The sequence below is a fragment of the Thalia democratica genome, chromosome 1, assembly GCF_965202585.1.
Source record: "Thalia democratica chromosome 1, ktThaDemo2.hap1.1, whole genome shotgun sequence".
Lineage (NCBI taxonomy): Eukaryota > Metazoa > Chordata > Thaliacea > Salpida > Salpidae > Thalia > Thalia democratica.
Window position 1 is genome coordinate 88,913,815 of NC_139165.1, and position 18,818 is coordinate 88,932,632.

The following is an 18,818-nucleotide window of genomic DNA, read 5'->3' on the forward strand; positions in this document are numbered from 1 at the left end:
TTCCAAAAGTACAGGTTTTTTGGTCTGTGTTTAGTATAAAATCAAGTTTAAGGTTAAAAATTTTCTTAAACAGTATAGCAACTTTGAATAGATACTGTAAAGCTACTTTAAATGCACATTTTAATAAATAAACACTAATGATAATAAAAAATTGTTATCTGTTTGACAAAATTACTTTTTGTGACAATTCAAAATTTTATTATTTATTATGTAAAAAATTTTAAAGTTTTAGGGTTTTCACGTTTTTTTTAAAGATTCCGGTTCAACATTCCAGGATTTTTGGGTAGCACTATCATGGTTAAAACTTTGTTACAACAAACCACAAAGTTTGGAAAATCATGAAATAACTATCCAAACATGTAAAGAAAAAATACCCAAACAATAATTTACATGATCACTTCCACCAAAGTGAAACCTAAACGAGTTGATATCAATAAATACATTTATTAGTATATTTAAGTAAATCAATTTTAAAATTAGTTTTAATTTGAGTGAAAAACTAAGTATTCTTAAACTCAGCATCAAACTTTGGCTGACAATTTAAACACAGTCATGTTCTAAATATTGTAATTATTGATGTACTCATGCTTACTTATAAACAAAATTTGGTTTGGTGGTAATTTAAAAATATTCCCTTATTTGAAAACATAACTTTTTTTTGCAGAGTTTAGAGATAGAAAATGTATTTTTTATTTTTTTTTATTATGTTATATGTTGATCAGTTATTTATAAGATTTTTTAATAAGGAACATTGATTAACATAAAAAACATAAAATTTAGAGTATTGGACAATTCTTCTACAATAAGCCTTTGGTTATAATTTATTTCAAATATTACCATTGTAAATCAAATAGGTAACGTATTTTTAATTATTTAATCAAATAAACATTTATCTATAACTTTTTTAAACTGTTTTAGTTATACTTTTACTCTTTATTGATTAACTAATTTGTTTGACTTTGTAGACTTAAAGACAATTAGCTTTGAACCCTAGAAATATAAAATTAATTTATATAATCTTTATTTTAAATAAACTTTATAATGTTTGCTTTATATAAGCCAATGTTTCCCAAATTAGGTGTGAGATGGCTTTTCAATTTTGTTGACAAATAAAGAGAGACTTGGGCGACTGAAAGCCGAAATTTTCTTCACTAAATAAAACAAAACTATCGCTTTTTAAAGCTCTCAGGCAATTAAAATCATATGAAATTGTAGTCGAGCAAAAAAAAGTTTTAACTGTTTTTAGACGTAATTTTGAAACTTAAACTGGGTATTTAAAAAAATTGTGAATTTTGTTTAGTACAAAAACCACTGGACTAATTGCATAATTTTCACAAACTTTCCACCTAAATTTTAAGTTTGTTATTATGTACTTTACTTGTACTTCAAGGGGTTCGAAAACAAATTTAAACATTTCAGGGGAGTTGGGCATCCAAAAGGTTAAGATCCACATCTGTAGAGAAGCCATATTTAGCATACTTGGTGCTAATCAATTTTCACAAATCGACAACCTAATACCGTGAGTAATTGAAGTGACGGGTATTGGTCATCAACTTGAGTCTTGACCACGAATACTTTATCTAGAGGCTACTGATTAAATGGCTGTTTAGAAACTATGTCCAGCAAATAAAGTGCAAAATCATTTTGACATAACGAGAATTGTGTACCATGAATAAAAGAGTTCACAAGTGCTGACCCATTGAGTTCAAAAGGTGTAATTTGTCAACAGACTTTTGATTGAGAGCTTATTAAGAAACCAGGATTAGAATTTATGGTGTGAAACAAGCTTCACAACTCGACAAATCGCGTCTGGTGAGTGATCGGAGTGACGGGTGCTGATCCATTAACTTGACCAGGTGTAGTTTCTCCACAGTCTTCTTATAAAGAGGTTGTAGATAAACAATATTTAGCGTTTATATTGCGAAACAAGGTTCACAAAGCGACAAATCGTGTACCGTGAGTGATTTAGGTGACGGGTGCTGATCTACCAACTTGAATAGCTGTGGTTTCTCGACAGTCTTTTGACTAAGAGGTTGTAGATAAACAATATTTTGCGTTTATGGTGCGAAACCAGCTTCATAAACTCGACAAATTGCGTATCGTGAGTAATCAGGGTGACGGGTGCTGATCTACCAACTGGACAAGGTGAAGTTTCTCCACAGTCTTTTGGTTAAAAGGTTGTTAACAACATTTAGCGTTTACGGTGCGAAATCAGGTTCAAAACTCGACAAATCGTGTACCGTGAGTAATCGGGGTGATGAGTGCTGATCCATTAACTTGACCAGGTGAAGTTTCTCCACAGTCTTCTAATTTATAGGTTGTAGATAAACAATATTTAGCGTTTATGGTGCAAAACCAGCTTCATAAACTCGACAGAAATCGCGTACCATGAATGATCGGAATGACGGGTACTGATCTACCAAATTGACCAGGTGTAGTTTCTCCACAGACTTCTAATTAAGAGGTTGTAGATAAACAGTTTTTAGCGTTTATAGTGCGAAATCAGCTTCAATAAACTCAACAAATCGTGTACCTTTAGTGATCGGGGTGACGGGTACTGATCTACCATCTTGAACAGGTGTAGTTTCTCCAAAGTCTTCCTATTAAGGGGTTGTAGATAAATATTATTTAGCGTTTGTGGTGCAAAACAAGCTTCACAACTCGACAAATCGCGTACCTTGAGTGATCGGGGTGATGAGTGCTGATCCATTAACTTGACCAGGTGAAGTTTCTCCACAGTCTTCTAATTTATAGGTTGTAGATAAACAATATTTAGCGTTTATGGTGCAAAACCAGCTTCATAAACTCGACAGAAATCGCGTACCATGAATGATCGGAATGACGGGTACTGATCTACCAAATTGACCAGGTGTAGTTTCTCCACAGACTTCTAATTAAGAGGTTGTAGATAAACAGTTTTTAGCGTTTATAGTGCGAAATCAGCTTCAATAAACTCAACAAATCGTGTACCTTTAGTGATCGGGGTGACGGGTACTGATCTACCATCTTGAACAGGTGTAGTTTCTCCAAAGTCTTCCTATTAAGGGGTTGTAGATAAATATTATTTAGCGTTTGTGGTGCAAAACAAGCTTCACAACTCGACAAATCGCGTACCTTGAGTGATCGGGGTGATGGGTGCTGATCTACCAACTTGAACAGGCTTAGTTTCTCGACAGACTTCTGATTGAGAGGTTGTAGAACAGAGTTTTTCAAACAGGGGTCTTCGTATGGTGCGAGGCAGCATTCCAAGGAGTACGAGATGATTTTTCAATATTGTTTGATAAATAAAATACTTTTCTTTAACTTGTGTGACTGTAAGCTGAAATTTAATTTAGTAAACAAAACATAACAATTGAATTTAGAAGCAAATTATATGAAGTGGATGAAGAGCAAAAAAAGGGTTATAAGTATTTTCAAAGGTAATTGTGAAACTTACACTACACATTAAGAGAAAAAAGTAAATCTGGATGCACATATTTTGTTAAGCAGGGCGACTGCTGGTTTAATTGCATAATTTTAACTAAGGTTTTAAACTCTATACTAAGTTAATTATAATTATCATGTACTTTACATGTACTGCAAGGAGTGCGAGAATAAGTTAAAGTTTTTTAGGGTTGTTAGGCATCAAATAGGTTATTAACCACTTGTTTTGTTCAAGATTTTTGCCTTTTTTAAATTAAACGATTTAATTGCATTTTATTTTGTTCTTATGCTAATAAATATCCTAGTTAAAAAATATATTATGACGTAGTAGTTCAAAACTGTGTATAAAACTAAAATTTTAAAAGCTAGACGATTTTTACATTGTAATAATATTTTTGTAAGTAAAAGTAAATCCAAATGAAATGTATATAAAAACAAACACTTTACCAATATAAACTTTAAATTAAAACTATCTTAGTAAGGAACTGTTTGATGTTAGTTATTGTAAATAAATAGTTACTGCTATCGGCGAAATATAAAAAAAAAAAAAAAAAAAAAAAAAAAAACTTTTCCCAAACAATACTTAAAGTAATTATAAAAACTTTTATTAATAACAAGCTGTATCTTACAAACTTTTTATCTTAAAGAAATAGTTTAATCCCTGAATAAAAATAACTATTTTGAAACGAAACTTAAATCTAAATAAGAAAGTAATACAAAAATTATATAAAGAATTAAATTAACTTGTTTCAGCAGCAAATTATTTTTTCTAATATATTGTTTTTTAAGGTAAACATTTTATCAAATAAACAAACGGTTAAAAACTATTGTGAAACAAAAATATTATTTGTGAAACTATCTTATTAAAAACCGATTACTGTAAAATTATTGATTTTATAAGTTTGCTATTATCTATAAAAAGGCAGTATTGTTTTATTTATGTTTATACTTGCTTGTAATAAATTAACCCATTTACTCTCTAAATAATCTAAGTTCGTATGGTTGCTTGTTGAGTCTGTAAAAGTGATTGAATATGCTTCTTCAAAGGTTTTGTTCGATGTTGGATGCTTGTTGGCGTAGTGAAGTTTGAGTGCAGCTCGATCATTTGTCTCGCTGGTGGTCATGTTCTTCCAGTTATGTCTGTGAGAGCACCATCGTTGGGAAAAAGACGTAATTGTCTGTCCCACATAGTGCTCACCACAGATATTGCACTTTGCCGCATAAATCCCAAAATTTTTGCAATTCAATTTCTTTTTTAATTCAATTGTTTTACCACTTTTTGATTTTATTAAGTTAGTTTTTTTTACCATTCCGCCTACTCCCCCTCGGTTGCACAATAAACATTTTCCACAAGGGTGAGATCCACCAATTGCTACACTATTTTCATGGGCTTGGATCTTATAGTTTGTTAATAGTGCCGCAATTGTTTGTGGACGTTTATATGCCACTAAAACATTCGGGTTTAGTTCTCTTTCTTTCTTAGTGAGTTTTAATAGTTTTGGAAAGTTTGTCGTCCAAACACTTATATTATCGTTAATTTCTCTTGCCTTCTTCATTGGAGGTCCAAACCGATCTTTCCATTCTACTGTGATATTAATCATATCCTCAACTAAAGCCTTACAGAAGCAAGATTTTAAACATTTATCTTTTAAAGACTTTATTGCTTCTAAGTAATCATTGTCACGTTCGCACAATCTTCTTAGTCTTATTGACTCTCCGAATACGATTGATTTGTAAATGGAGCGTGGATGGTGTGATTTTCCATTTACAAATACACGATTTTTTGCTGTTGGTTTTATGTAGTTTTTTACATAAAACCCGTTTATTTCTGTCTTGTCAATGACGTGGTTAACATCCAAAAACTCAAGTTCGTCACCATCATTTTTTGTAGATATTTGTCTGAAAACTAGCTTAAGATTGTGTTCTTCAAACGCACATTTCAATTGTCTTTTAACATTATCTGTAACATCTAATGTCTCAGACAAAAAGACAATATCATCAATGTAGCGTTTGAAGAGTTTTGTAGTTTTAATTGTAGTTGCAATAGGCATTATAACGTGGTGCAGTGCAATATTTGCAATTGACACTGAGTTGTTGTCACCAGTTATAATTCCTTTGGATTGTTTGTAGAAGGAATTGCCGTTTTTTACTACAATATTTTCAAGACAGAAAATTGTGAGGTCGATCAGGATTTTTCTGATTTCTTTGGTGTAATTTGTGCATTTTTGGAGAGCATTTGAAATACTTGCTTTAATTAGTTCTCGACACAAGTTAGGGTACAAACCTTGAACGTCTGCAGCTACTATATAAAGAGTTTCATCTTTATTTTTTTTGTTGCTTAAATTATTTTTCCAGTTAGCTAATTCTTCTAAATAAGTTTTACTATCCTTGCAATATTCATTAACATTATATTGACAAAAATTTTTTGAAATCGGTTTAAAAATTAATTCTAAAAATGTGGTTACTTTTGTAGTGGTTATTTTACCTGCAGACTGTACTAGGCGTACGGGTATGTCAAGAACTCTTGTTTTGCTTATTTTAGAACTTTCAAGTTTGTGAGTTTTAAATAATGGGTAGGCGTAGGCTGGGTCATTACATTGAAAATTTTTTGCTAGTGTACCTTTGATTTTTGTGTAGATTCCGTTCTTAAATGTTACTCCGACTGTGTGTTTTAGGATAGTTTCATCTATGCAATTGAGTTTGTGTAAATTAATCATAAAATCTTTAACTTTATTACGTATATTTTCGAAATGTTTTTCAATGTTATTTGAGTTTAATGTGTCGATATTTTCAAACGTTTTAAGTTCGCGATTCATTATAAGTTTGTAATCATCATGGTTTAAAACAATTAACTTTCCGTCTTTGTCTGATTTACATATCACTATTTCTTTATTTTTAACTTTTGTATTTAAATCATATAAAGCAGTTCTAAGTTTTGGATTCAAATTATTTCTTTTGAAATATTGTTTGTTTACTTGTTCTTCTAAATTTATTAGTTTACTTTTAGCCATATTACAATAAGTTTTAATTTTTTCGTCAAGTTGTACATTCAAAGGTCGATTGTACTTTTGTATTTTTAATTTAGTTGGTAAATTAATTTGCTGTTTTAAGGTTGTTTCGTTATCATTATTGTTGAAGACATTTTGCCACTCAACCGTTCTAATATGTTTCATAAGTCTTAACCATTCATTATCTTTCAGATTGTTATTCCACTTAGGGGTAGGTACAAAATTTAAACCATGTGATAGTAAAACTTTATGATCATTGTTTAAAACAATGTTGGATTTGTTAACAACTGTTGAGTTTGCTTGTTCTAAAATACATTTATCTAAAGTTAATTTCTTCATTCTTTTACGGTATTTGTATCTTGCATAACTTTTTTTGTTTTTAGCTTTTTGTTTAGTTTTTCTATTGAGATTAATGATTTGACTTTTTTGTTTGTTAAATAAAAAATTAAATTTTTGAATATAGTGTTTCTTATGTTTGTTTTGTAAATGTGCATAACCTAGTTTACCTGCTGTATCTTCTGGTAGTTTATTTTTTTTGTTGCATGAATGTGTTTAGTTCTACTAGTTTTAAAGTTTCACTGATGAAGGACGGTTGTCCGAAATTAATTTGAAAAAAACGTGCAATAAACTGGTAGATTTTTAAACCATCGTTAATTTATTTTGTATTTACTGATGCAGGGAAAAAAAATCACCAGTAAAAACAATTGACTTGTGTCCTGGACCGATTTGCGAATTATTTATAAATCTAATAAATATCGTAAGGTTTAAGATTTTATAATAGTCTCAAAAAAGATGAAGTACATATAAAATTAATGTTATGCCTTGGAATTTTTTTTAAATATGTTTAGTTTGTTTTAAACACCTTCAAAGATTGTGCTTTTTTTAAGTTATAGTATCAAACATTTCAGCTAACGAATCAAATAATTTACTTAATAGATTTCTCGAACAGAATGATTATTCACTTGAAAGTTTAATTTTTAAGCTTTTAATGTTATAGTTGCAAGAATATTTACCTCTAATTGACGATATAAATATAAAATGAAATTAAGATATTTTTTATAGTGACATATTGTTATTTTTGTATTTTTAACTAGTAGATTTTCGAAATAATAAGAACTGAAAATATCTAAAAATAGTTTCGTTTGAATGATAAATTTTGACTGTTAACATTTAACAACTTAAGCACAGAAACTTAAAAAAACTTTTTTTTTAAATACTAAAAAATTCCAATTAGTTTTGTAAATCTAAAAGATATCACTAAAATAAAATAAAATACTAAAAAAAAATTATTTCATTAATTTTAAGTAATTCTTCAGTGTGTTAAAATAGAAAAAAATAAACGAATTATCATTAAAAGAAAAGCAAACAAAATTATCATCAAGTTTTAAGCTAACTTTATTTTCTATAATAAAACTGTTTTTGTTGTGTAATATAGCTAATGTGTTCGAAAGTTCTACTGCAATAATAGAAAGCTAACTAGTTAATTCAGAATACAAGAGTACTTAGAAAATTTTTAGTTTCATATTATGAGACCAAAAATTTAATTTATTAAGAAAAGTGCCTTTGTATTATATTAAAACAATTTAGTCATGAAGTTTGCGTTAAACTAGAGTTAACAGCTCGTTTTCTTATTAATACAGCAAATAAATTTTTTATTTAAACAATTTTTTTATTGAAAATAACAATCTTTTATAAAAAAAGCCTCGTTTCAGTTCAATTCCTACCCGCAATATTTCATCTTGCATATTTTTTATATATGACAAATTTTATTAAACTGAAAACGAGTAAATCAGAGATCGTGTATATGATTCTAGTTAATTTTTAGACTATACAAAACCTTTAGTTAGGTTTAGCACGCGGGTCAATCCCGACGTGCTTAGCAGAATTCTCTTGCAAGTGCTCGATTTTTTTATTTTAAGTAAAACTAGTTTGTGAAAAACAAATGAAACCGAGTTATTCGTATCAAATATTTTCAAATGTGCTAATACTTCTTTACTAAAAAAATATTGTAATACAATTTTTTACTAAATAAACTTTAAAGAACCTATAGTTCTAGCCCCTAGGCAAAACGGTAAAATGTATCCATGGCGTACGACTTGATAACCGAAAGGTTTTTGGACCAGGACCAGGTCCTTGTATTTTGAGCTTTTTGTTGTTGATTAATAAGCGAATTAACAAGTATACAAAAATAAACTTGGCATAATAAAATTTATTTTTTATCTTCAAAAAACTTTTTTTTTTATAATCGAGTTCGTCGACTTTTAAAGTTAAATCTTTGTAATTTAGCTTATTTTAAGGTTTATTTCGCATTAATATTAAAAAAAATTAAATATTTCGGATGTGAGGCTGTTTCATTACTTTTAATTTAATTATTTTAAATTTAATAAGTTGATACAGTTTAATTTTAATTTAAATAACTAAATATAAAATATAAAAATTAGAGCAACTAAAATATTTATTTATTAACTAACAATTATTTTTATTAAATCAGAAAAAGTTGATAAGGTCAGTTGAAATATAGAATATATTATTGTGTTTATTGTTTAATTTATAGTAGTGTAGGATTCGTTTTAGGGAATGTTAAACATTTTTAAAATATGCTACAACTATGTCAACTAATGCTCTAAAATTAACTGAGATTTTGAAAGAAAAAAAAATTGGGTCACAACTGTGGTCAATGGATTGGTGTGGAGAAAGACTTTTTGGTCATAGAGCCTCACGCCATATATTTTGAAAATAACTTTAATAAGTTTTAATAAGAACTTAAATAAAATTTAACTTTAAGATTAATATAAATAAATTTTGTTTTTTTACTAAAATTAATTAAAAAAATAATTCTAAAAAAATGTCATACTCTTTTTTTAAACCCATTACTACCAATATTAACTATGAAAACCATATTCTTCCATTGGCACCACACCATTTCCTTCCAAAGATTTCAATTTTTATGATTATTTACGTTTACATTTTTCTTTTTGCCCTCTCTACAACAGCAACCATGAAAAATGCAATAAAAAGGTCAATAGTAAAACAAAAAATGAGAAGTGGTAAAAATCCTATAACTAACATATTTTTCGTTTCTATATGTAAAAAGAAACTTGAGTATAAGCATTAACTGTAGAGTATAACCTATTATAATAAAAGCTACAGATCTATGTGCTTATAAGTAAAAAAAAGCAAACATATTCAGTATTATCTTATACTTTTTTTATATGTAAATTACTCATTTACAATAACTAGTTCTCACACTAATAAATAAATACCAGAAACATGTAAGAAAATAGAAATAAGTAGATCACACTTATTAATGTCCAATAAATGTTTTTAAATAAAAATAAAAAAGAAAAAAACTTAACCACTACTTAAGTAAATAATAAAATAATTAGTTAGTAAATCTCACTTAAATGAAAACACAAACAAAATGAATTTCAAGTACAAACATGTTCAAAAATTTTTGTTACTTATAAAAACAATTATTTATAAATAAACAAAGCTAAATAAGAATTATAATCAAACTTAATTACAAAACTTACATGAAAATAAATAATTTAAATGAAAACTGCATTTTCAAAAACCATAACTAAGACCTAACAAACTCTAATCACACCCAGCCAACACAACTGCCATTGATTAGTCTTAACAAGAAAAATAGCATTAAGCAAGAAATCATTTATGTGGTATGATATAAAACAGAAGATTAAATTTGACTTTTGTCTGATTTATTTTTGAGTAATACATTTTTTACTCCAGATTGAAATGCTATAAGATATTTTTATTCTTTTTAGCCTTTTGGAATTTCCTCCTATACTTTACATCCAAGATAGGATAAATATTTAGTACCATAGAGACTATTTACTCTAGGAAAATATTAATTTGTCACTGAAAATCTTGTTGAATGATTGTGAATTTTGTTTATACTTGTAAAGTAAGGCTTGAAAATTAACTGGCAATATACCTTTTTTAAATTTCTACATAAAGACTCCTAACTCATACTTAAACATGTTTTCAATACCTTTCTTTTGATAATTTTGTACTGCTAAAACGGTTAAACTGATGGATTTAGTTGTTATGCTTTTTTCAAAAGTCGATTTTTGTTTTTATTTTAGCTGGAACTGTCAAATTAGAGCAGTCAAACACCTTCACTAGATCTGTCAGTTGTTTTATTGTACAATTTTAAAAAGTATTGTCATTTTGTTAAGTGTTGCTACTAAATGATACAGTGCAATGTTTGTTTTATTTTGCAATTTGTTCTTTGTTTCTTTTTTTTTGATTTTGTAGTCATTAACTTAATGTTTAAAGGCATAGGGGGATTTATTCTTGATTTTAAAAAGTTTATCTTATTTTGTAAAGTTAAGTCTGAGCTATCAAGCTGTCTAAGTATCAGACATTCTTATCTGAACAATGAAGTTTTCATTATTGTGGATATTTGAAATAAAAAACGGTTTAAAATTTATCACATTTTTACCACTTAAGAAAATTAAAAGTTATTTTCAAGAAATAAGCAATCAAAATCAGTGACCTCAAAAGGTTTCTTATAGAAAGTGCAAAACAAAAATGTAAAAAAAGACTGTTTCATCAAAATTGTTTTCTTTTTTTTAGAACCTATCTTCTCCTTGTTTTCAAAATAAGCTCATAATTAATATTTAAATAGACTTAAAGTAGGATTTTTAAATTTTGAAACATTAAAATTTTGTAAAGTAAAAACCATTATTCTTTTTATCTAAAATTTTTATATTCAAAATGTCTTTAAAAACTCATCAGTTAAAGTTTTTTTAAACTGTAAAAGGAATATTTTTTTGAAAATTTGAGGTCTCTAGCTCAAAAAATGAAGAAGAAAGTAGATTTTTAGTTAAATTTTAATTTTCATCAAAAATTGAACCTGAAAAATTTGCAGTCCATTTGTTTGTATTAAAATCTTTTTATAAAAGTGTTTATATCACAAAAAATGATTAATGTTTTTATGTTCTATTAAAACAGACTTGTAGTTTATACTTTAAGCTTTCATAAAAGAGCCAATATTTATTTTGTGTTAAAAGAAATGTTTGACCACCTGTGCCCTTAATTCATTGCAGTACTATCTTTCCCAGGAAAAAAAATATATAATGTTTCAACATTTTTTTATATTTTTAATGCAAACTGAATATTTTGTGCAATTTTGATGTCATGTTACATCAAAAGCACTTAAAACAGTTTTCATTAAATGCCTTAAATATAAGCTTTTGTTTAACATTTAAGTTTTTAAGTTCAAGACATGTATAAACAACTTTATTACTATATAAATTAAAAAAAAATTGTGATGTTGTGTGTCAAATCAGTATCTTGGGCAGCAGTTTTTTTTTCAAAAGATTGTTAATGCTTTTTTAGAATGTACTGCTTACCCCTACAACTACTTAATTGTGTTTTAAATGTTTTCATTTGTTGAAACTATTAATATTATGTTATTCAATGTTGCCACACATTTAGACTACTCAGGCTTACTTGGGCTAGTTAACAATTTTATAAAGACTTAAGATGATTTAGGCTTATTAATTTTTAATATTTAAGGATAGTATATTTAATTTTCAAAACAGTTTATTATTTTAACTTTTATTTTTTTTCTAGGTTTTAAATAATTTTGTTTTAATTTTTATAAAGAATTAAAGATATGCAAACTTTTATAACTATTGTTTGATGTAAATTCTTTTAGTTATCAACCTACACATTATTATCTTGGTTCTTTTGACTTTTTTATCCCTTAGTTTTTTTTTTTAATACAAATGTAATTTTTTAAACAAATTAAAAATTAGTCTTATTAATAAATTTTTATTTTAAACCTACTACTAAACTGCCAATATTGAAGAAATCATACTTTACACATAGTCTCCTGTCTTTATATTTAATTTATTTATTTTTTTTTCATACAAGATTTTTCGGATTTGAATGTTTCTTGTTGCCATTAATAAAAAAGCAACTACAAAATTTGCAGCAAATAAAATAACTCAATACTAAACAAAAAGGAGAATTGGTATTCCACTTTAAACAAGATGCATGATGACAAAAAACTGTATATACACATGTGTTGTTTAATGCAGCCTATAAATCATAATTATGGTTACTTGACAATTTAAATTCCAACAATTTAAACTCTTAAAAAATATTAAAAGATCATGACTTGAAAAATAATATATATATTTTAAAATGAAAAATAAACACCTAGGTGTTATTGGTATCTACAAACCATTTCATCATTAATACATAATTTCAAATATTTTTAAAGTTTTAAAAAATTTCTTAATATAGCTATGTTTTAAAACTTATTTTAGCCATATGTCAAAATGCATTAAGAATTTCGCAAAATAGAAAAAATGGCCAGTTGTTTTAGATGTTTATTAAACCTACATATGTTGTTATTTTAAAATATACATTAGTTTTTGATTTGTGGCCTTTTTAAACATTTTATTAAGAACTTGTCAAAATTTAAACTGTCCAAATTTGAATAGTCGTGCACCCCATTATTATTTGTGCTAATGATAAATTTCAAAATATAAATGATCTTGAATTTGCTGTGTTTTTTATCTATGTCGAAATTATTTTGTAAAATAGTAAATAAAATTTCACAATAATATAATAAGTGTTAAAACAAATGAAAAATTAAGGTATCAGATTACAAATAAATCTAAACATATAGTCAAGATATACTTATGGGAAAAAATTAATAAATAAAGCTCAATTAAATAGGAAAAAAGTTTACTCAATTTATTTAAAATTTAATGTAGGGTCCTTACTTTATTATCTTGCTGAATTTTTTTTTTCAAAAATCAACTTTATAGATTTTGATTGTAATTCTGAAAAAATATTCTTGAAAGTTTAGAGTAAATTACTATTTTAATGAAGGAGGAGATAATTTTTCAGTGTATGATTCAAAGTTTCAAGAAAGGTGGCCATGAAAAATAGTTATTTCATAAAATTTTATCAATTTTTTTCACTATATTGGTTATATCTCAGTTATTTTTTTTTTTCTATAAAACATATCTTGTAGATAGTATACACTGTAAGCTTTCAAATAATAGCCAATATTAATTTTTTTAAAAAATAATGTTGAACTCTTCTATAGCCTTTATCACAACTACCTATTTAATTGATTACGGTTCTCAAATTTTAATTTTTAAGTAGAATAACTTGAGTTTTTTGTGTGTTGTTAACTTTTTTTCATTAACCAAGCTTTAAATTACACAAATATTTAATTCTTAAAAGCTATCTCTGTACTTGAATATAGTTGTATATGTCAAAGTAACAAATGTTCCATACAGTTGATATTATGTTTTTATTACTGTAGTTTAAGTAATTAACTGATAATTTTCTCATTAAAGCTTAAAGTTTAGGAAATTAGAAGTTTTACCAATAAAAGCTACTAATGTACTTGAACATAATTATCTAAATAATATTTTCATTTATTGTTAATTACACTTTAAAAACTGTTTTTATTTTATTATAATTACTCTTGTTGTATTTAAATGTTTACAGTTTCACTTAAAGTAAGTTTTTTATTTGAAATGTAAACGGCAGCTTTCTTGAATATCAAGTTTAGTTTTATACTTTTGTAACTAGTGAAATAGTATTTTTCAGTTTAATAGTATTTTTCAAAAATCTTGAAGATTTTAGTCAAATAAAGCATATTTAAAAGGCCAATAAGGTGTTTTAAAAAGGCTAATTTAAATTATAATATAAAATATTTTTTTTTGAGATTTAGTGTTTCAAAAGTTTTTGATTAAGTTCATAAATTCTTTAATTTGTGTCCAAAAAACATTTAGACAATTGTTAGCTTATTGCTGATCTTCTTTAACAGGGAAAACTGGCACCCAGAGGCCAATTTTGGCCAGCAATTTTGTGTAATTTACAGCCTACAATGTACTTTTCAACTAAAATCGTACTTTAAGAAAGTATGGTAGCCGCTTAAAATAAAGAGTTTTTAATTTTTTTTCTTATATGTTTCTATTGCTTATTTCATCACTCTTGTAGATTAAATTACTCTTTTACAACAAATATTTTGTTTAAATATGACTGATGGAATAATTTTTTATAAAAATTTTGCCCAAAAGTAACTTTTTTTTCAATACATTTACTTAATTTTCTTTCAAAAAGCTGTCAACTCCTGATCTATAACCTTTTCCCAAACCGTTTTAAAGTACTTCAGTATAAATATTACAATACTTAGTTACCTTAAATATTACTACTTTCTCTAAAAAATTAACAAGATTTTACCAAAACCAATTTCAGAAGAGAACTATTTATTTTTTATAGAAATTTCATCACTTTCTATGTCTTTTATTCTTCACAGTTGAGCTTTTAAATATTTTTTGATGGTTGAAAAACTTGAAGATGTATAGAAAAATGATGAAAAACATGATAGAAGTATAAAATAAACATATAATCTTATGAATTTACATGCAGCGCAAATTTCACCTGGATAAAGCTGAAATTACAAAATTAAGACAAAAATCTGAAATTTGTAACAATTTTAATATAAAGATAATAAAATTTCATTAAGTAAAAAAATACTATATATAGTTTAACTTTAGAAATAAATTTCAGAGTTTCATTTATTATAAAACACATCGAATGCCAAAGGGGGGAACCAGCACTTTTTTTTACAAAAATTAACTTTGGCAATTATATGAAAGCTTTAAGTACAAACTACAAGCCAGTTTTTATAGAAATTAAAAATATGATTCAACTTTTGAGGTAGTTAATTTTTTGTAAAAAGTTTCTGATACAAACATATGGTCCCATTTTTATAGGTCGATGTTCTTGGAAATTTAAAAAATCTATCTCCTCCTTTATTTTTTAGGCAATCTTCTTCAAATTTTCATGAATTGTTTATTATATTAAAAGAAAAAAACGTTACTCAATAATTTTAATAGTTTAAAAAATAAAAATTTTATGTCAAAAAAAAAATCTTAATTTTTCAAAACAAAATTTACTTAAAAATATTAATAGTCCAAATTAACAACTTTTTTATTATATAAAGATTAGACTGTGAAATTTTGAAGAAGATTGCTTGAAAAATGTAGGAGACAGATATTAAATAAAATAGTCTTTTTTTGCTGTTTTAGTTTTCTCTTCTCGTAGGTAACGTAATATGCGGCCTGACTTTGACTGGTGATATCTCAAAAAAAAAGAAATGTTTTTCAAACGATAAAAAGCATCTTGAAGCTTAGAAAAAACTCTAAAGTAAGTTCAACTTGTAAAAAACATGGCAACCCCCCTATGGCCTTAAAGTATCATTATATTTAGTAATTTTTCAAAAACTTTTTTACTTCAAGTATAATTTTTTACCTTAAGAGAGATAAGAATACTTAGAATAAAGAACTTGGAAAAAACACTTAAGTAAAATAACTTTTACCACTTAAAAATCTAGTAGCCACCTTGTTATAAAGAATTACTTGATACTTGGATTGAAAAGTTTTTATTATTACTGGTTTATCAACGTCTTTTCAGCATAGTTAACACTTGTGGGTTTAGATAATATATGATGAAAATGAATAGAGGAGCGCTTGTAGTAGTAGAGGGGCTTGACAGAAGCGGGAAGTCAACTCAGTGCAGGCTTCTTGGGCAGCGCTTGAATGAACTTGGCCACAAAACTAAACTACTCAGATTTCCTGGTTTGCTGAAATTTTGTTTATTTTATGTATAATTTTGTATAAAAAGTTTTCTGTTCATGCATCTCAAAAGAGGCTCTAAACCATAACTGACCTTAATTTATGTCAAAACTTTCTTTAGAAACAGATATTCTCTAATTTGTTATTTTTAGCTTTTTGTTATTTTAATTTTTGCTATCTTCTATTAGTTTTTTATTTTATAGAGTTATATTTGAAAATATTTTTAATACTAACACTTTGAACAATAATTTTATGCATAGAAATGTTTATGTTGTCTTTATATTACAAGTATTTTTATGTTGGTGTATATTTAAAAAGTTAGCAAATAAAATAATTTTGCTAGGTTTGAAAAAATCTAAGATTAATACTTAATGATAATAACTTTTTATTTTTTGTGCAGATAGAACAACAAGTACTGGTAAAATAATAAATGAATATTTATCTGACAAAAACAATAAGCTAGATGATCATGCGGTTCATTTGCTGTTTTCTTCTAACAGGTACTAATAGTTTTACGTGTTATAAAAACATATCATATAAATTGTGAGATCATTTTTCTTGGATATGTGTACTGACTTAGTAATTACAAATTAGAAGTTTTAATATTTTATCTTAGGTAGTTATGTTTAGAAAAGGGTCTAACAACCTTTTTTCAGTTCATTATTTACAACAAAAAAGCTTTAACAAAAAAAAAAGGCATATTTTACTTTTTCAATCTTGTAAAACCGGAAGGTTTGTTAAGCTTTATATTACCTCGTAACTTGATTGATGTTTTGTTCATCATATTTTCAATGTATTTCACTAACAGATGGGAACAAGTAGATTCAATGATGGACGATTTGAACAATGGAATAACCCTGATCATTGACAGATACGCCTTTTCCGGAGTGGCCTACTCTTCTTCCAAACCAGTAAGTTGCATTTGTGTTTGTTGACTTTTTATAATATTAAAGTTTACTTTGCATATTTTCTTACCAACTATTTTCTAAATTACTTACAAACCATTTTAATATAAAGAAGTTTTGATTTAGACTCACTAGTAATAAAATACTTTAATGATTTTTTAAAGCAGTTTATTATATAAAATATAGTTTATTACTATTGTAAGATACACTGTAGTTTTTTAAGCTTTTGATGATTTTTGTTTATGATACCATATATTTTTATAAATTATATGTGTTTGTTTTCTACTTCAGTTGTAATAAAATATTTCTAGATGAATTCTATTTATAGTATATATTATTATGACTTGTACTTAAAGGTGACACTAAAACTCTTCTAAACATAATATCTTTTTTTAACTTTGCATATTTTTTAGTCTACATGATTAACTTTAAAACAACAGGGTCTCAGCGTTGATTGGTGCAAGCAACCAGACAGGGGATTACCGAAACCCGACATGGTGTTGTTTTTCGAGGTCAGTGACGAGGTTGCCAAGCAACGAGCTGAGTTTGGCAACGAGCGTTACGAGGCAACAGATTTTCAGAGGAGTGTCAGAAAAAAATTTGAGCTCTTGTTTGATGATGAGTATTGGAAGGTTTGTTTGAAAATTTTTAAATTTGCTTTACTTGTCAACTGTATTACTGATTTTCATTATGATGTAACTTAATGTAAAATTTATATGATGTGTAAACAACAAGCAATATATAATGTTTCAGTAAAAAGCAGCTTTGTCAATCAGTTTTTCACAATTTAAATGAAACTTAACAATTTTAAGCTTTCATTCAATGTTTAGTGATTAAAACACGTTTTTATAAATAAGTATATGATTAGTAGTTATATGTCACTTATGTTTTAAAACTTCATTTAATCATTGAACTTTTAGCCTATAGGTCATATAGTTTATAGTTTTTGCTAATTTTAATATTTCTTCACTAAAATTCAGGAATGATTATTTGGCTACAGCAAATTAAAGTTTGATATCTTTTGTTGTTAAATTATATTAATTTTAAATAATGTTTAGATTTTACTTTTTAGTTAAAACTGAAAAAAAAACTTAAAAAAGAAACATTTTTTGCTATGAATCTTGTAACTGTTTATGAAAAAAATTATTATGTTAAAGCAATATTTTTATGGTCTCGAATTAAAAAAAATACAGTGATCAGAAAAATTTATATTAGTTTTTTTTGAATTCAAAAAATCAATGAGTTCATTAAAGTAAATGTATCTAAAATTAAGCTTTTAAAACTTGAACTAGTTTATATTCAATAAACTCTGAAGTTTAGAGTATATAAGAAATTATTTTCTAAATGTATTAATATCAACACTTCTACCACAGAGAGTGAACGCGAACCTCAGCCAAGAAGAAGTTTACAAAAATGCCGAGTCACTTGTTTTGCAGACGATGAAAAATGTTCAAGATAAACCCATTGAAAAGTTGTGGATTGAATAGACTTTTTAATAAACAATTTTTATATTTTTAATAGTTATTTATGCGAATATTAGATGAAGAGGTCTTTTGTGTACATAGACAATTTAGCAATTCTGTTATAGATATAGTTTTTTTTTTAAATTGTTTTTATAATCTACCTTTGTAAAATATTTTATTTTAAGTTTTAACTTGTTTATGCTTGAAAGTCTTCAATTAAGCCTGTCTTTAGAATTTTTTATAGAAAAAACTAGTTGCACAAGTTTTAAAATACTATTTTTTATTTTCTTTTACAACAGCTTGCATTTTAATTTAATAATGTAATAAATCATTCGTACTTTTTAAAACTAACATTCTATCTATACAAAGCTGACTATTCAC

General features: G+C 26.5%; 1 protein-coding gene across 1 annotated transcript; it reads left to right on the forward strand.

Moving 5' to 3' along the window:
- The first annotated feature begins 15,917 nt into the window (after nucleotides 1–15,917).
- On the forward strand, nucleotides 15,918–18,812 carry LOC145849215 (thymidylate kinase-like). Its single transcript, XM_082954346.1, has 5 exons — nucleotides 15,918–16,072; nucleotides 16,470–16,569; nucleotides 16,878–16,980; nucleotides 17,415–17,606; nucleotides 18,348–18,812. The coding sequence occupies exons 1-5, from the start codon at nucleotides 15,940–15,942 to the stop codon at nucleotides 18,459–18,461; spliced, it is 642 nt and encodes a 213-aa protein (XP_082810472.1). The 5' UTR covers nucleotides 15,918–15,939; the 3' UTR covers nucleotides 18,462–18,812.
- The last annotated feature ends 6 nt before the right edge of the window (nucleotides 18,813–18,818 follow it).